The 20,463-nt window shown below is 40.7% G+C and overlaps 1 protein-coding gene across 1 annotated transcript in view; it reads left to right on the top strand.

Moving 5' to 3' along the window:
- Nucleotides 1-20,463, top strand: part of Adam18 (ADAM metallopeptidase domain 18) — an 85,675-nt gene that overhangs the window by 27,916 nt on the left and 37,296 nt on the right. The window contains exons 11-14 of the mRNA XM_037211646.1: nucleotides 6,777-6,913; nucleotides 8,508-8,691; nucleotides 13,754-13,849; nucleotides 17,491-17,689. Of these exons, the coding sequence (XP_037067541.1) occupies nucleotides 6,777-6,913; nucleotides 8,508-8,691; nucleotides 13,754-13,849; nucleotides 17,491-17,689 (616 nt within the window). The remainder of the gene's footprint in view (nucleotides 1-6,776; nucleotides 6,914-8,507; nucleotides 8,692-13,753; nucleotides 13,850-17,490; nucleotides 17,690-20,463) is intronic.

The raw sequence follows: 20,463 nt of genomic DNA, 5'->3' as shown, positions 1-20,463 counted from the left end.
TGTCTCCTCTGGAACATGCGCGTTTCTGTTTCACATTCCACTGACTCATGTCTGGACAACTGACGGAGGAAACAAAAGAAGCCAGCCATCACGGGAGCTGGGTGATCAAGAAGGGATTTGATTCTTTTAAATTTTTGGTTAATTGTACTGTTTGAAATACATATATATGATAAAAATATGTAAAATATATTGTACATATGTGTATATGTATATATATTATATATGTACACACACACGTACACATATATATGTACCTTGGGATTTACCAGTCTCTAGTGTTCCCGGGAACGTAAAGCCATGCTTTTCTCCCACACATGTTTGTTGCTTGCTTCAGCCTTTATAGCAGAAGTTCTCAACCTGTGGGTGGCGACCCCTCCTAGATCGAATGACCCTTTCACAGAGGTCGTATATCAGATATCCTGCATATCAGATATTTGCATTATGATTCCTAACAGGAGATAGTCTTTAGTAATGATATGCACACACTTAAAATCCTTTGGCTTCGTCTTTTCTCTGATTTCGGTATTCCAGTTTATTTTGCTGTGTTTCTAGCCCTTCATTTGGCCTCAGTCCCCCCCACCCCACGCTCTTAGATCTGGAGTCTTCTCAGCTCCTGCCCCAAGCTGTCGAATGGGAACTGTGTGTCCTGGGCTTTTTTACCCCCAGCTTGTGTGTCCGTGAAGGTGACTGGAAGGTCAGGAGGAAGGCAGTGGAACCACGCTCCCAGGCTTTGCTTGGTGCAGAGTCAGGTCTGTTTAGACTCTTGTTTCTCCATTTGTAGATCTCCTTTCTCCCTGAGAGCACTTTTCGATGAGTCTGGAGAGTAGATCATCACTCATGTGGATGTCCCTGGACTGAGAAGTAACTTACTTTTCCATTTTTTAAAAAATAATGTTTTTATTAACTTTTTGACATTTTTATACAATTTTTTTTACCATATTAACCTCTTCAACATCTCTTCCTTTTTCTTTCCTCTTTTAAACCCATCCAGTTCAGTTTGTGCTGGCACACTACTCCGAGTATGGCGCTTGCCCTGTAATGTGGTATACCAGGTTTCACACCATTAAAAATGACTTTCCATCTCCCAGCAGTCAAATGTCAATAGCTCTTCATCTAGGGACTTTTGTGGTCACCTACCCCCCTCCTTGCTGGCATTTTGTCTGGCTTGAACTTGTACAGGGCTTGTGCATACTGTCACAGTTTCTATTAGTTCATATGTGCATCCCTCTGCCTCATTACGTCTGGAAAACAATGTCCTCGAAGCCATCCACCTCTCCTGGCTCTATATCTTTCTGTCCCCTCTTCCATATAGATCCCCGAACGTTAGGTGGAGGAGTATGGTATAGATGCCCCATTTAGGACTGAGCACTCCTGGGTCTCTCATTCTCTGCACATTAACCATTTGTGGATCTCTGTGTTGATTGCCATTCACTGCAAGATGAAGCATCTCTGATGAGGGCTGAGAGATGCATTGACCTATAAGTATAACAACAAGTCATTAGGAGTCATGTGAGTGCTGTGTCCATTTAGCAGAATACTAATAGATTTTCTGCTGAGGACCATGAGCTGTCTAGCCACAGATTCTTGATCTTATTCACAGTGACAGTTATAAGTTCCATCTTGGAGAGTGGCCTTCAATGCAACGAAAAGGTGGTTGGTTACTGTCAAAATACTCATACCACTGTTGCACCAGTGGGCAGATCTTGCAGCCTGGCCATTAGCCTATCTCTCGGTGTTCATAACTGTGTGAAAGTGATGATTACTTTTCTCCTCCAGTCGTGTGCATATCACCTTCTACCATTATGAAAGCTGTCCGTTAGGAATGACGTTCCCAGTTGAGTACTAGCTGGATTTTTCCATGCTGTATGACTGAAGTATGTGATGTCTTCAGCAATAGCAGCTTACAGTCAAGGTCTGGAGAGTGACCAATAACATTGGTAATGGCCTGCACTGTTATTGTTGCATGGAGTGGTGTCTATAGTAATCTGCTGGTCAACAACTCAAAAAGAGATAACCCATTTCTTGTGCCGGTGGTGGTAGCGTCTAGTTGGAGTATACTTTGGTTTCCTAACCCCAGAGTTTCTAAGCATCTTCTGTTGCTTCATCAATGATTTTGTAGTCTGATAAACCAGTTCTTTTCCTATCTCATGGTAGAAAATTGTTTTTGTCTTATAGGTTTGTCTTGTATGCTTTGTCTTATATGTATCTGAGTATCATGGCTCGCCCACATTGTTCATGCAGAGTTTTAATGCAAGTTAGTGCAAGACTTCACTCAATCTGTTACTCCAGGACTTTAATTGCGATGGACTGAAATGTTATCATGTAAGGCAGTTGTAGATATTGCAGGAACAAAGATAAATGAAGCCCCAAGTCCCTCTGTGATGTTTTTGTCAACAAAAGCAGGTCATTCTCATGTGTCTGGTAGGTGAACGCTTTACTTTCATTTTCATTGCTGTGATTAAATACTCTGACAAAATGCAGCTTCAGGGAGAAAGGGATTTGGTTGGCTCACAATCCCAGATTGCAGTCCATCATATCAAGCGAGTCATGGCAGCAGGACCTTAAGGCAAGCATGCCATAGTTAAGAACAGAAAGAAGTGAGTGTATACATGCTTGCTTGCTTACTTGTTCTCAGCTCAGTCTCTCCACTTCTATACAGGGTGAGACCCTCCTGCTTGGGGAATGGTGCTGCCCACAGTGGGCTGTGTTCTCTCACATCAGTTAAGTTAGACAATTCACCACAGTCATGTCCACAGGCCAACCCAATATGGACAATATCTCGTTGAGACACACTTTCCAGATGATTCTAGATTGTGGCAAGTTGACAAAAGTAACATTCATAATCAGCCTTTTTGCTCCTCTTGATTAAAGGTCCTGTAATGATCTTACCTGTATCGTATGCCTTATGGGTATGAGGAAGGTTCTAGTTCAGAGATTAACAAACTATAAGAACCCAGTTTTACCACTGCATCGCAAGAGTCACCTGGGAGCCAATAAAACTTTATTCATGGATAGTCATATTTGAATGACATATAGTTTTCATGTACAACAAAATATTTTTTCTCTTGAAATTTTTAAAAGTATTTTGAGATATAAAAACCATTCTTGCCGGGCGTTGGTGGCGCACGCCTTTAATCCCAGCACTCGGAAGGCAGAGCCAGGCGGATCTCTGTGAGTTCGAGGCAGCCTGGCTACCAAGTGAGCTCCAGAAAGGCGCAAAGCTAACAGAAAACTGTCTCGAAAAACCAAAAAAAAAAAAAAAAACCATTCTTAGTTGTAACTACATGAAAGCAGGAAGCAGCTGGATTTGGCCCGATTTGTTTGCCAACCCCGCAACAGCCCAGGTCTTATGCTCAGAAAGAATAATCAAAGTAAGAAGTGATTCTGTGGAAGGGGACAAAGAAAAGATCTTGCTCCTCTAGACTGACATTTACCAGAGGAACAAATAGAGATGGATACTGAGTGCTCAAAAATAGGAATAATAAAATAGGTGGGTACTGTGGGTATCACTCTATATGCTGTAAATGTGTTGCTCTGATTGGTTAATAAGTAAAGTGCTGATTGGCCAGTAGCCAGGCAGGAAGTATAGGCGGGACAAAGAGGAGAATTCTGGGAACAGGAAGGACTGAGTCAGGAGTCTCCAGCCAGACACGGAGGAAGCAAGATGTGAAGGCAGAACTGGGGAAAGGTACCAAGGCACGTGGCTAAACATAAATAAGAATTATGGGTTAATTTAAGTGTAAGATCTAGCTAGCGAGAAGCCTGAGCCATCAGGCCAAACAGTTTTAATTAATATAGCATCTGTGTGTTTATTTGGGTCTGAGCGGCTGTGGGTCTGGGCGGGACTGGAGAAAACTCCAGCTACAGGTGGGATCTACACTAAAATCAGTACACTTCCTGAGGGTTTGTGTTAATTCATAGTCTGTGTCTCTATGGTTGTCTTTATCTGAGATTGGAAGTGGAGTGACTGAGCGTTGTAGCTTGTGTTCCAAAATTTTTTCTCTCTATCTGCTTGGGTTGCTGTTTTCTTAGACTTTTGAGGAGTTTAGTTGTGAAGGACTTTGGCTCTGGGATCTTTTTTGTAAGTTTCTTCACTATTGATGCAGTTGTTTTATTTGCTATGTATTTGTCTGGGATTTCTACTCCTTCCTAATTCTATCTTTGTAAGCAGAATCTTTCTCAAATTTGCCCATTTCTTCTAAATTGCCAACTATGCAAACATGTAATTCCTCAAAATAGTCTCTAACAACCCTTTGTGTGACATCCTTTTTAGTATTTCTCTCTCCTTATTGATTTTATTTGAGCCTTAAATTTGTTTTGTTAGCTCATTTAACTAGGACTCTGTCCACTCAATTTTTTTTAAACCAAACCCAATTTTTTATGAAGTTTATCTTTTCTGTTCTATAAATTATTTCTCCCTACTCTGATTCTCTTTATGTTCATTTGTTTGGTTTTCCAAATTTGTTTTTTAAAAAGGCAAAACATTCACTTATTTATTCTTTCAAAGGACCAGTACAGACATTTTAGACAGTCACATAGATTTACGTAGATAAAGAACATTTTAAATATATACTTAAGAGTGATTCATTGGAAACCCTGATCAGAGGAAGACATAGCAGCCTGATGATGCAATAATTTACAATGTAAAATAAAAAAGTGAAAGTTGAGCATCTTTAACTGAAATTCCATTTTAGCTCATTGCATGATGCATATTTTTCATTAAAGCAGCAGATTGTAGATAGACTTAGCTTCTGAATCATTAGGTCATGTTGCATGCATACTGTGCAAGAGACAGAAACAATCATTTCAGAAGCCAGACCCTGTTGTTTTTGTTACTATGGCTCTGTAATAAGTCTTGAGATCTGAAATGGTAGTGCCTCTTCATTGCTAGTTTTATTCAGGATTGTTTGGGGTTAACTGGGGTCTTTTGTGGCTCCCTATGAATTTTAGGGTTGATTTTTCTATTTCTGTGAAAATGAGATGGGGATTTATATTGGGATTGCATTGATTCTGTAAATGGCTTTGGGTAAAATGGTCATTTTTACCATATTCTGTCAACCCATCAGCAATGGTAGGCCTTTCCATTTTCTGATGTCTTTATCTCTTTATTCAGTGGTTTGAAGTTTTCATTGTAGAAGTCCTTCACTTCCTTGTTTAGGCCTAGTCCTAAATATGTTTTTTCCTTTGGGATATTGTGAATGTGATTGCATTTATGACCTCTTTCTCTGTATAGTGTGGGTGCTGTATAGACAATTAATTTCTCAAGGTAGTTCTGTATCTTGCCACACTGCTGAATTTATTCATCATTTCTAAAAGTTTCTTGGTAGAATTTTTAGTTTCTTATGAATAATATAACATATATTATTATAATGTGCAATGTAATGTATATTGTAATGATATAACTTGCAGATAGGAGTAGTTTGATTTCTTCTTTTCCTATTCATATTCCATTAATTTCCTTCTCTTGCCTTATTACTCCAGCTAGCGTTTTAAGCAACATGCTGAAAAGGAGAGGTGACAGAGGACTGCCTTGTCTCATTCCTGACTTTAGTAAGATTGTTTCCAATTTTTCTCCATTTAGGAGAGTTGTGGCTTGCTCATATATAGCTTCTATCATGTTGAAGTATGCTCCCTCTAGTCTTATATTCTATTCTCTAGGGTTTTTATCATGAAGCAGTGTTGGATATTGTCAAAGGCCTTTTTTGCATCTATTGAGATAATCATGTGATTTTTGTCTTCAAATCTATCATGTGATTAATTGCATTTGTTGTCTTGCATATATCAAACTATCCCTGCATTTTGGAGATAAAGCCAACTTGATCATAGTGGATAATCTTTTTGATGTATGTCTGTATTCTGTTTGCAAGTATGTTGTTGAGTATTCTGTATTCATTGGAGGTTTCAGAATAGTTTTCTTTGCTTGTGTCTTTTCCTAGTCTGGGTATTGGTGTGGTACTGGCTTCATTAGAGTGAGTTTTGGAGTGTTCCTTCTATGTCTACTCTTTTGAATAATTTCTTTGAAAGTCAGCTAGACTTTCACTGTAAATCCATCTGGCCCTTGGGTTATTTTAGTTGAAAGTTTTTTTATTAGTATTTCAGTCTCCATGGTTGATAATAAGCTAGACCTTGGAGTAGGATGTGTTTTGGCACTTTTTAAATCTGCAGAACTTACAGCGATGGCTTTGTGACTGAAGTTATTTTGAACAGTTTAACTTGAAAGTTGTTTTATTTTGAGGAATCTCTTCATCTTCATGACTTTAGCCAACAATTTTTTATCAGTTAGACATTTATAAAAGAAGAATACCATGGCTCCTGTGTTACTGGGCATTAAGATTCTGAATTCTATATTGTATCTCAAAATTTGATGTTCCCAAATTGGGTGTCATTACTGATGCCATGTTCTGGCTTTAACCTTCAAATGTCATCACTGGGGATTCTAAACTTAGATACCACAGACATTAGGGTAGCATACGTACTCACTATTGTTTTTCATTCTGATAGAATTTTCCTGTTTTTAGTTACACACATGTCTACAATATGTGTAGTTTTATAGGGCTTTTTAAAATCACTTTATTTTAATGAATGTAGAAATAAAAACATGCAGCTAAATTAAAATGGCCAATTAGCATAGATATGCATATCAAAGTAAATTATTACAAAGTATGCTGAATATAAAAAGAATTAGAGTATAACATTTTATGACTGCAAAGACATTTATCATTTGCCTTTCTTTTATTCTGATGTAATATTTTTCTCTCCAATCTTTTCTATTTTAGTATCCAGAAGACATAGGTTTGGAGGGATTCTCAGTGGTTATCACTCAAATGATTGGCCTTCACATAGGATTATCATACGATGATGTCAATAATTGTTCCTGTCCCAGAGCTCCATGCATAATGCAACAGGAAGCACTGTAAGAATTTTTATGATGATTTTTATTTTTAAATTCTCTATTAGACTTATTTATTTTATTTATGTGTGTTTTACTTGTATGTGTGTCTTTATGCCATGTACCTGCTTGGTGTCCACTAAGGACAGAAGAGAGCGTCAAAACTAAGATCCCCTAGAACAGACATTACAGTTGTGAACTACAATGTGGATACTAGGAATCGAACCCAGGTCCTCTGCTTATAACTGCTTAGCCATCTCTCCAGTCCCAAGTCATAATTAATTTTACATGTTATTCCAATATTAATTTCATGATTTAATGAACATTGAAGTATTTTTTAAGTTGTATTATGCTTGATAAGATAGCATATAAAGTATTTTCCATGTGATATATGAGTCTGGAAAAGTGCTGTATGTTATTATTAAGGTGTTTTCATTGGAGGAAATTAGATAGATACAATTTAATATTGAGGGAAACTGTGAGATGTTAGCTAAGCACATGACACTGTTGCTACTTTATTGCCTAATGACACCCTTAATAATGCAATCTAGGACTGGCTGCTTCGGTTACTACTTTGGTGTAAAGAAAAAGGAGGGAAGACTTGAAGGAGGAAGTGTCATTAATTCCTTATCTAGAAAACTCAACAGAAACACTCTACAATTAGGATAATAAATAGAAATGTAAAAAACAAAATTAGAGTGAGCAAATCTAGAAGAAACCCAAGAGTATGTTAGTTATCAAATTAGATGACTTATAACATTATAATTTTCTGGCCAATGAAAATTTAATCTAAATAAATTTTTAAAAATAGTTTTAAAGGAATTTGATGAGTTCTATGTGAAATGATAAAGAAGACATGGGATATGGAAACAATGTATTGAGCCCTGGGAGCTGGAATGTGTGGTCACCGGAGAGGTTTACAGGTGTGAGGCACTGTGCGCTGTCTACAAATGGACAGAACAAAAAGAAAGATGGCACTGAATATAAGACAGCGTAAACTGTAGAGAATGGAATCTCTGCTGCATAAACAGAACTCCTGGCTTATTTTAGGACTGATCATGATCACAGGGTTCAACTTCATTGTACAGTGCAGTCATAGCCATTTGTAAGAAATGTGGTGCTGTGGATTATATTAAAATGGAGCAATATAAAACTCAAGTTTAATTATGTTTGATTGAACTGTAGTCGGACTTTTTCTGTCCCACCAGCCAGCTCCCAAATAACCACATGGAGACTTCTTATTAAGTATGATAGCTTAGGCTTGTTTCTAACTAGCTCTTATAACTTTAATAACTCATATTTTTTATTAATCTATGTTCTACCATGTGGCTTTTACCTCTGTCTCATTTTGTGTGTCTGACTTGTTCTGTGTCTGGCTGGCTTCTCTGCCCTTCTTCTCAGCATCCTCTGTGCCTGGAAATCCTGCCTAGGCATTGGCTGCTCAGCTTTTTATTAAACCAATCACAGTGACATATCTTATTCCACAACATTTAACCTCTGCTGAAGTATGTATTTTTACTTGCTCCATCTTGTGGATCATATAATTTACCCATGGAGCATTGTCTAGATGTGTTTTAGTAGCTGGGTTTATTTATCAGAGAATATTATTTTGCTTCAGGAGTTCCAGTGGGATGAAGACTTTTAGCAACTGCAGCATGCATGACTACAAGCATTATGCTTCAGAATTGGTTGCAAAATGTCTTAGTGACCTTTCAAATGAACAAGTATTACAACAAAATCAGCCCGTGTGTGGTGACGGAATTGTGGAAGCTGACGAAGAATGTGACTGTGGTAATGACACAGTGAGTTTTAGACATTCATGTTTGACCACAGTTGTTCTCATCCAAGAGCACAAAGCATGCTGTCATAGTATATGTTGGGTGTATGTTACGACATCTCTACCATATAAACGATACATGAGCATGAACATAAGTGAATTGCTTTCCCATGTCTCTTTACTGTGATTTTCTTTTGTAAGAGAGGGTTTTGTGTAGCTCAGGATGACCTTGAACTGTCGACCCTTCTACCTCAGTCTTCCAAGTGTCAGGACAACAAAGATGGGAGGCATCTCTTGAGTTGAGAAGACAAGGGTGGGCTTCAGGCCTGGCTGCATCGCTCTTGTTCCACCTGCAAGTCTGATGTATAGTTTGAATGTGTAGAATGAATGTATGAAGTCCTTTTTATTGGCCACTATCTCAATTTCAAACTCCTCCAGCCTCAACCTCTGTTGTCTACTGAAATGTGTACTAAATTTGATCCAGTTTTTTTCTCTGGGTCCTCATGATTGCCAAAGTCTCTAAATATCATAATATGTTGTCTTGTATCATTGACAAATATCTCTACAACCACAAGCTTTTGGGTGTCTTTAAAAATTATTTGTAGCTGAGTGGTGGTGGCGGCGCTCGCCTTTAATTCCAGCACTCAGGAGGCAGAGGCAGGTGGATCTCAGTGGGTTGGAGGCCAGCCTGGTCTACAGAGTGAGTCCAGGTCAGCCAGGGTTTATACAGAGAAATCCTGTCTGGAAAAACCAATATATATATTTCCAAACTCAGTGGTGTCCTTTATTATAATCCCATCAGCCAAGCTTCCTGTGCACACTGCATTCCTCCAGTGGAGCCCCCATATTTAGTCTATTATAAATGTGATGATCTATGATATTTAACAACTCTCCTCCCTTTAAGTAATATAAAGTATCTTCATGATTTCCCTGCCAGGAATTGCATCTTATATCCCCATTAATAAAGCTGACCTCCATTTTTATATACCATTACACCCCTAAAAATTCAATCATCTTCTACTCTAAAAACAAAACAAAACAAAAAACCAAAAAAGAAACCCATGTCTATGAATCTGTATGTGTATTCCTGGATGGTTTCTAATTACATGGATTTTCTAAACCTGTTTGACTTCTCTGGTATGCAACACTGTGGTCTTCTTGCATTTTTCTGCTACTAAATGTGGTGCCATCTCCCTGACAAAAGAAAATGCTTGTTACTTTCAACAAAAGAAGGAAACAATGCACTCTTTGGATACTATGTGAGTGTCTAGAAGTACAGACTTTTATTTTAATGTGGGGTTTTAGCGTATAGCCCCTCATTGGTCTCATGGCCCTCTGCCTGGAGTACTGGGCTTGCAATCACCTGTTATCAGGCTTTGTGCTGATTGAGATGTACAGAAGACGCTGTCACCGCTCCATTAGCATGTCCCCCATGTTTGCTGCTGAAGAATATTTTTACTCCTTGTACCAAAAGTTTGCTGCTGTGGTGGCTCCTGAGCTGGAGCGGTATTTACAGACCTCACCAGAGTGGGCTTGGTGGCACTGGAAACTATTGGTCAGCCCTCAGGGTCATGGTGATCAGCTTGTAGATAAAAGACTTAGATCCAGGACGAAGGTACCTAGGAGGAGGAGGGAAGGAAGTAAAATAACATGGTGAATGGCTGAAAAGGCCACAAGGAATCATACCCCTAATTATTTCCCCCCAAAAGCAACAACAATAACAACAACAAAACATCTCAACCTATAGTACATGTAATTCAATGTACAAATATGCGTATATAGTTTTAATAAACTTTCCTCATTTCGGCTGACAGAGCTCTCTCCAGAAGCCAAAGACCACCTAACAAAAACCCCAATAGCAGACCTGAAAAGCCCTCTTGAGCTGTTGGCCGGGGCTATCTAAGAGACTCTCAAAACATACAGCCTATTGCTATTGCCTTTGGTTACCTCCATGACGATGAAGATTGTCCCTATTGATGAAGACATCATACACTTCAGAAACAGGACCCAGAGGCCCCTGAGCTGGAACTGGCCTAAATACCCCCTCCCTGAAGACTAGCTTTCATGGTACCATAAGGTTCTATGCCAGCTTTCAAAGCAGGGAGACAACCAACAGCCCTACCCAGCTATGATGCCTATGAAGCAAAGCAATGACCAACAGGGCACAACAACCCTATGGGTGCAGTCATGGCACACATACCTTGGTGGTAACCGATGGCACCCTAATTGAACTTCAGATCCACTCAACAAGAGGGAGACCATGCATGGTGCTGGAAACCCAGCCAACTCATGGTGCTAGGGAAACCATGGTTATTAGAGGAGAATCTACAACCACTAATTTACTAAAGCAGTGTAATCCCAAACAACAACCTATAAACATTTGTCCTAAACCCACCAACGAGTGTAGTCTTCACCACCAGAGATAAGTTTCATCAAGGAAACTTATCTCTGCAACAGACAGAGACCATTACAGAAAACCACAACCAGTCAATATGGAGGGTTGTGGAGCCCAGTACCAATGTACACATCTGTAAAATGCTCTTACACCTAAGGCTCAGGGAACACTACAGAAGAGGAAAAGAAACACTGTCAGAGCCAAAGCATCCGGAAGTTTTGTGTGAGATTGTGTCTCCTAGTAACATCAGAAGCCACACCTGGAAAGCTTCACCAACAGGACTGACCAAACATGAGCTGAACAAGTCTGACACTGAGGAACATGCCAGATTTAATGGGGGAAAGCCCATGAGGCCTCAGCTCTACACAAAGAAATGTAGGAAACTGAGGAAAGATGGGATGGAGAGAGGTGGCCCTCCCAAGGACAAAACATACCAATCTGTTGTCCAGAGCCAAACATTCAGCCCTGAAAACATACACAAAAGTAATGATATATCGACTCAACTGGTTATACTCATATATGTATGTAATATGTAAAATGTATGTATATGTATGTAATATATGACAGGTAATATGTGTGTATATATGAGTACATATATGCATGCAATAACAATTGATGAAAAAAGGGGCCGTGAATCTGAAGGAGAGGGAAGAGTGGCATATGGGAGGCTTTGGAGGGAAGAAAGGAAGTGAGGAAATGCAGTAAAACACAATCTCAAAACTAAACAAAACAAAAGACTTAGAGCCTTGTTCCTCATAAGAAAATTCTCTGTAAACTATTCAATACCCGTCTTCTACAGAGTGTGGACAGTAGGGCTAACTGCAGCTGCCACCTAAATTTTTTCCAGTGGATTTTTATTGGGGAATGCATATACCCATATGTGAGTGTATTGTCTGTAGGTGCTTTTATGGATAGAAGAATTAAAGAGTCACAATGGAGACCATGTAGCCAACCTTGGTCCCACAGAGACTTCTGAGTCTGGATTACCTCCTAGGCTCTTTGCACCAGAACTTAACTTGTAGGAAGAGCAAATGGCCATTGACCTGCTGCATAGACCCCTTTCCTGCTTTGGGATCCATGCTTCGGACCAGTGTTTTGGTAAAAGGAAAGATGGACCTTCATATATGTCTCCAAGTCCTGAACTTTGTGGCTATGTATATTATTTAAAGAAAGATGCATTGCAGAAATAAAAATAAATAATATTCCGAACCTGTGGAAAAGACACCATCCTACGTTATCTGGGTAGGCTCAACCTAAGCACGGGAGTCCTTAAAATCAGAGAACAGTTATCCAGCAGAAGTCAGAGATGTGTCAGAAGGGGACTCAAAAGGACATGAAGAATGATGAGGACACAATATGACATTGTCAGGGAGTTACAAGGCAATTATAAGAAAGAATCCAAGTAATTTCCAGGAGAAAATACTTGATAGCTAACAAAAAAAGCAGAATTCCAACTGCACAGCCATGAGGAACTGAATCTGGCCAACTCCCAATGGCTCTAGAAGATTCTCCCCAGCAGTCTGCAGTAAAGATTGCGGCATGGCTGTCCCCCGGATGTGAGCCATGAGACTCAAAGGTCTGAGCCAAGTCATCTGTTAAGTGAGCAGAAGCAGGTCGAGACGCTCGCTCCTTCAGCGCCTTACTGCCCATCATACCAGCTGTGTCTACTGGCGCCCCCAGTGGCCAACCAAGTCTATAGACATAATCGACAACTGATATTTTCAATGTCTTGTGACCTCCTGAGATGGCCTCGCTCTGAGGCTGACAGACTCCCCCATACTGGTCCCCAATCTTGTGTGCAGTAAGAGCCTTCCACATAGTAAAGGCCAAACAGAAAGACCTGAAATTATCAGGGCAGAAATTAAGAGAGACCGATATGTCATTAGATGGAGAGATAAGAAATATGGGGGTCATTTGAACTATGTGAAAAATAACAATATCATAGAAATCTTGTGTATGAAGTCAACGCAAACAACTATGGCATCAGAAGCCTCCAAACACCGCCTTAGTATACAGACTCTATATTCTGTTACTTTGTGAACAAATGTAGGTGTTTTATGTCATAAACAGACAGGGCACTACTAACAGTATTAGGGGGAAAAGGTCCATGAATAAATACTTAATGTGTCTCGGCTACCCTTCCTAAAGTTCAACTTCATTCTCAACAACTTTATTCTCAATAGAAATGTGTAGAAAACAAATCATTAATGAGAGAATTGAAGGAAGTTTGTGTTTCTCCTGGAAAGTCACACTTCTCCCCCCACAAAAAAAAATTCGTTTTATATTAGTAAATTCTGAGTCAATTGCCCAAATTTTCATGTTATAGATGAACAACTAAGTTAAATGCTGTTTTCTTAGTTCTTACAGTTACATATACTTTTGGTAATTCTAGAAATAATAAAAGCTGAGGATAGTGAAGCTTCATTGAACATAATTAGGAGCACAGCATGCGAATTAAAGTTGAGATAAAAAAGCAAGCGTTATTAAGTTGTGAGTGGTGGTGCTTTCCTAAAATCCTAGCCCTCGAGAGGTCAGAGCCAGAAAGTGAGGGAGTCACTGGCACCCTCCGCTGTACAGTAGAGCAATCTTGGCTATATGATAGCCTGTCTCAGAAACGAAGGGTAAAGGGGGGACGGGGAGGAGAGCTGGGGCATCTACCCTAACTGGAATCCTCTTTCTTCTGAAACTGCAGGAATGCCTATTTAAAGAGTGTTGCCACTATGAAACATGCAGACTGAAAGCCTCCGCCAAATGTGGATCTGGAGCGTGTTGTACATCAAGCTGTGAGGTAAGTGCTGCTACTTATCCAAGGGAAGTTGAACTGCAGTGACGTAAGACTAGATCAACCAGAGCAACATGGAAGGACACAAAGAAGGTAGGGGTGATGCCATGATAAGGTACCATGACCTTAAAAAAAAGACAGCCCAGACTGGTGCTTCCTGGTCTGCGGTATGGAAACCATAAAGTTGATCATCTTCTAAGTAAAAGATATACACTACATCCTGGGACATGCCAATAGTCAGATGACCCATAAAGTCAAATTAGTGATGACTGATGAAAATTATAACATGAATAGCAGACAACACACACACTGCACAAAGCACTCCCATGCTGGTAAGTAAAAGGCACACTGAGAGCAGCCAGAATTGTTTCTGTCATTGGAATAGGCACATTTTAATTAATTTTTATTGCAGTGTGTGTCTGCCCACACAGTCCACACACTCATGCACACACACACACACACACACACACACACACACACACACACACACACACACACGCATGCCATGATGGCTGTGTGAAGGGCAGAGGATAACTTGTCATAGTTTCTCTCCCTCTACTATGCAGATTCTGGATCGACCTCAGGTTTCAGGCTTGGCCTCAGACACCTTTAACCACTGAGCCATCTCACCAGCCCTGGTTGCACACATTTGTTATTATTATACAAAAGCACGATAAATCGTGACATAAACTGCAGCAGCAATACAACACTGACACAATGTGGCTGGGTGAGAAAGCAAGCCCCATAACGGAAAATACTTCAGGATTTCCATTCTTACAAATCACCAGTACATAAAAATTATGTATGTTCCTTTCTCCCAGCTGTTCTCAACTTCCTGTGGTGCTGAAGTCTGAACCTGGGGCCTTGTACATCCTCAGGTCTTAGGATTTTAGACTCTTACTCTATAGGCCAGGCTGACTTTAATCTTGAAATCCTCCTGCCTCATCCTCTCGAGTTCTGGGATTACAGGCTTGCACCATCATCTAGCTCCAATTTTCTACTAATATCTAATTTAATATGGTAAAACTCAGTTAATGAGAGTTTCTGAGTGTTAGAACAATCACTATCCTAAACATCATCTTCCTCAAGGGTGGATAGTTCCACAGCTTCCAAAGGCCCCTTGCTTCTTTGTAGTCAGTCCATACACAGTCCACACTCAGTCCACACACAGTCCACACACAGTCCACACTCAGTCCACACACAGTTCACACACAGTCCACACAAGTCTGCCCATAGTCCACACCAAGTCCATACCCAGTTCACACACAGTCCCCCCAGAGTTCACACACAGTCCACACACAATCTGCCCACAGTCCACACACAATCTGCCCACAGTCCACACACAATCTGCCCGCAGTCCACACACAGTCTGCCCGCAGTCCACACACAGTCTGCCCACAGTCCACACACAATCTGCCCATTGTCCACATACAGTCTGCCCATAGTCCACACCAAGTCCACACACAGTTCATACACAGTTCACACACAGTCCCTCCGCAGTTCACACACAGTCCACACACAGTCCACGCACAGTCTGCTCACAGTCCACACACACTCAGTCAATACCCAGTTCACATATAATCCACTCACAGTCCACACACACAGTCTGCACCCAGTTCACACACACACACACTCCCAGTCTACACACAGTCCACCCACAGTCCACTCACAGTCCACACACACAGTCTGCACCCAGTTCACACACAGTCCCCCTACAGTCCACACACAGTCTGCACTCAGTTTACACACAGTCCACACACAGTCCACTCACAGTCCACACACAGTCTGCCCACAGTCCACATACAGTCCACCCACAGTCCACTCACAGTCAGCACACAATCTGCTCATAGTCTGCCCACAGTCCACACACAGTCCCTGGTCCAGGGTCATGCCATTTGTGGTATATTCATAAACAGTATTTATAAGCAGCTACTCACTTTTAGCTAGTTATTTGTAGTGGGACCTGCTGAGTCCTATAGCAAGTGGACTTGAAACTTTTTAGAAAGTGGAAGAATGATTTTCCTAAGAGAATGTTCTACTCTGAGTTCCCACATACGATACTTACAGTTGCTTTGCAAATCAAACACAAAGTCAAACATATAACCTACACCTTTCTTTTACCTTTACTATTTAGACTTCTTAACTATCATTTACTAGTTGCCCAGAATTTAATAATCTTTGATTAACTGCCTAATAATCTCATAATAAACCACTTTCACATAGTGAGCAGATGCTCCATGGGAACACTCCTGTAGTCACCACGTGCAAGGAGAAAGAAGATCATTTCAACTCTCTTTATTTCCCTTGCCAAATACCTGCTGATTATCATAGTTCTTGCATTTTAATTCTGCTTTCTGTAGTTGATGCTTTGTTTCCTTAGTCTATGAAGGATTAAACTTAGGTCTCTGCATGCTAGGCATGCGCTGACCCACACCCCTGCCCTGTGTGCATGCTAGGCAAGTACTCTACCATTGAGCCACACCCCTGCCCTGTGTGCATGCTAGGCAACTGCTCTACCATTGAGCCACACCCCTGCTTCTGTGTACATGCTAGCAAGCACTCCATCCCTGAGCCACATTCTAGCCCTCACGTCACATTTCTCATACCTGAAAGCCTTCCTTTACTATTTCTTACAATCTGGATCTACTAAGAATGGATTCTTTTAGCTGCTATTTGCCAAGGACAGGCTTTATTTCTCATTAGTTTTTTTTATTATCATTTTTGTGTGTATGAATTGTCATGTGTGCACCCCAGCACATGGGGAAGTGAGATGACTAATTGTAAGAGCCGGTTCTCTCCCTCCACCATGCGGTTTCCAGGTAATGGCCCCTGTCATCATGTGGGGCAGCAGACATTTCTGTCCACAGAACCATCTTGCTGGCCCTGTCATTCAATTTTGACATATATTTCCAGGGTATAAAATTCTAACGAGATTTTTCTCTTTAATTTCTTTAAAGACACTACTTTATTATCTTTTCATTATTAAATATTAGTTCAGTTACAGATGATTATAGTATGTGTGTATGTATCTGTATTTTCAATACATTTGATAGCTTAACATTTGGATACTATAAATTTTGCTATGGATGGCAACAGATGAGCAATTTATTTAACCAGCCACAAAAATGTATCTGAACTGTGCAGGGGCCCTTTTGTTCTCAGAATAATAAACACTGGTGGTGAGACGTGTTAACCATGCATGATTCTCAGCACATGTCCATGAAATGAGAATGTGATTTCCTTCCTTATTTCCAAATAAGCTGGTAAGACTCAAAGCTGAAACTGGCTTCCGGGACTTGCGACCATCAGATGTAGAACCAATTGGTCTATGCTTCTCAATCCACATGCTGCTCAAGTCAGAATGCAACACTATGAACCACAAGGCTGTAGACGGCTGCCAGCCTGCAGTCAGTAGGGATTCGTGCATCTCCTGAAGCCAGTTACCCTTCTCTGGGCTTCCCAGTATATACTTTACCTGGTTTTTTTGTTTGTTTGTTTGTTTTGTTTTGTTTAGTTTTCATTCTAGAATTCTTAATCTGGGAGGTTTCAGTCCCTCAGTTAGCCACACCCAGACATGTTTAGCTGAAATTTCTTTGGCAAATAATTCTAGAGTCATTCACAGCCCCTGATCTCTTTCCTGTCCTCAGCTGTCAGCAGCAGGCACTCCCTGTAGGAAGGCTGTTGACCCAGAGTGTGATTTCACAGAATATTGCAGTGGATCCTCTAACCAGTGTGTCCCCGACACCTATGCGCTGAATGGCCATTTGTGCAGGTTGGGATCCGCCTATTGCTACAACGGACGATGCCAAGCCCTTAATGACCAGTGTGTCAACTTATTTGGAAAAGGTACTGCTTTCTTTTGCATTTCTGTTGTACTTGGATTGCTCTGTAGGGTCCATATTACAGTCCATCGAGCCTAGATGAGGAAGAGCTTGGGTCACAATTTTAAGAAGGTCTAAATTAGAGAAAAAAAATTATAGTCATGATTGAAATTTTCCAAGAAAAATGTTATATAGGTTTGATTTGAGAAAATATGTTGCTTATTCTTCTTAAATTATATTAAAATATAAATAGCAAATAAGTAGATGGTGACACCTTAATTTCCTATTATCCACCACATTCATAATTCAGTATTGAAGCCATGAACCTTAAAAGCTTAGAGTGAATGTCATTCACAGGTGACCTCTTTTCTGACCGAGGAAATGGCAGTGTAAGAGCAGCCATGGGCTACCTGGCCAGAACTCCTGCTTCTGAGTTTTGACAGGTTTTGCTTGTTTGAGATAGTCTCCTTACATAGCCCAGGCTGACTTTGAACTCAGCATCCTCCTGTCTTAGCCTTGTTCACATTTTTTGTTTCAAATAACATTTTAGAGAAATCCAGATAAGACCCCTGCATGTCTGCTGGTGTTCTTAGTTTGCCCCAATATGATTGTCCATATGTTGAGTGATTAAAATGAATACATAACAAATTAACAGTGCAATGCTAGAAATCAGAGCAATGGGTTTGAGAAAGGAGCTAACAGGAAATGCCCTTCAGGATGAGCAAAGAACCTCATGGACATGTGGGCTATGACTGGGCTTTGAGGTGGGAGAACAGTTAGGATGGATAGAGCCTCCTATCTGAGACAACATGGTTGGACTTTAAAGGAAAACTTGGCTTCCTATTAAAACCTGGAGAGGAACTCCCTTAGAGAGCTCAAAGTAAGAGAATAAGAAAAATCTGCCATAGTCAACATGATGGGTAGCTGGAAGTGGGGAGGGAGCCTTCAGAAAAATCCCCCTCTCAACAAAGTGGGAATGGGTATATGCACAAGCCATTAAGAGTCTATTTAATGAGAGTAAATAGGCTCTCCCCCAAGGAATATGACCTGTCTAGCCACAGGTTCTTATCCCAGATTACAGTACCAGGTATGTGTTCCAGCTAATGGGATTGACCTTACATCCAAATAGAAAGTGGTTGGTTACTCCCATGACATTTGTACCACTAATGCACCCGTGGCCATGTCTTTCCAGGCCGTTATAATTGTAGAGTGCAGGTTCACAGATGGATAAGTATTTTGACTGCTTTTCTGCTCTGGTAACATGCATATCATGTACTAGCACCGTTAAAGCTTGCCAGTATGGATGAAACTTCCAGATCAGTACCAGCTTGGTAGCATCTTCAGCAACAGGATCTTCCCGTTAAGTTCTGGAAAGTAACCAAGAACATTGGCATTAACCTGTAATGCTTGGGGGTCTATAAGGCCTCACTGACCAAGAGATAACCGATTCCTGACACCAGACCTTTTCTTTGTTACTGTATAAAGACTAATAGGGACTATGTTGCCTTGTTGTAAGGTAACTGTTTAAATATTTTTCAATGTAATTTTAATAACTTCATACACAAGCACCATATTTACATCATTTCCATACTCCCTTGCCCCTCCAACTCCTCACATGTTCTCCTGTCTTTCAAATTCACAATCTCTTCTTTAATTATTGCTTCGCTCATATGCACATATGTAGTTTAAGTCTACCCTATTGAGTCCATTTGATGTTGCTCAGTGTGCATGTGTTTAAAGCTGACTGCTTGGGATTGAAGAACATTATCAGAGAACTTGATACAGGAAAAACTGGTTCCCTCTTTCATCAGCCATTAATTTGCCTGTAGATGTTCATCTGGAGGAGGGCCTTCTATATCGCCACGTAACTGCTCTTGTGATTGTTCAGACCCTGCTTAGGCAACAATATTTTTGAGATTTTTAATTGATGCAGCCTCCCTGTCATATACGAGAGACCATCAAACAGCATATATCCTGATCCGCCAGCCTTTTCCGTGTCTCTTCTGAAAGTCCCCTGAGCCTTAGGTGTAGTGGTTGGATTGGAGTTGGGATTGGAGGTGTATCAATTGGGGTTGGACACCCACAGTCTGTTGTTCTCTTTATTTTGACCAGTTGTGGATTTCTGTGATAGTCTCTGATGCAAAAGAAGCTTCTGGCATGAGAGGTGAGGACTGCACTCACCTGCAGTCTAAGGATGAGTATTTAAAATGCAATTATAAATGATACTAGTTCAGGATAGCGGCAGTGGTAGATAATCCTTTAGGTTCCAGGGCCCCACCAGCCAGGCAGTTGGCTAGTTTACCCTATCAGGCATGAATTTCCTCCTATTGAGGGGCTTCAGTCCAATTGAAAGCTGTTGTTTACGCTCAGGATATAAATGCCACTGTTCCGCCTTTTTGGATACTGGCTGTTCTTGGTCATTGTTGTGGTTCACAGCTGTTATAGCTGGGTAGGACTTAATTGCTTTTCTCCCTCGGCAACTTGCACAGCACCTTCAGATGGTGTGAGAGCTGAGCCTCAGGGAGGGATGGTTCAGGTCAGCGCCAGCTTGATTGTGTCTGATATACACAGTGTTTTTAGCAACAGGACTTCCCTTCGACCTCTGGGAGGCAGCTAAGGCAATGGCAATAGTGGATATGATTTTTGGAGTCCTTGACTCCTCTGCTCAAGAACTCCAAAAGAACTTTCCCATGCCTGACCCTGGATTTTTTGTTAGGTAGTCTTATGTTTTAAGGGGAGCATTATCACTGTGTGTGTGTGTGTGTGTGTGTGTGTGTGTGTGTGTGTGTGTATAATGTG

Source organism: Peromyscus leucopus, chromosome 17 (genome assembly GCF_004664715.2).
Source record: "Peromyscus leucopus breed LL Stock chromosome 17, UCI_PerLeu_2.1, whole genome shotgun sequence".
NCBI classification, from domain to species: domain Eukaryota; kingdom Metazoa; phylum Chordata; class Mammalia; order Rodentia; family Cricetidae; genus Peromyscus; species Peromyscus leucopus.
The sequence above is the reverse complement of the archived record's forward strand: the minus strand, read 5'-3'. Positions and strand labels throughout refer to the sequence as shown.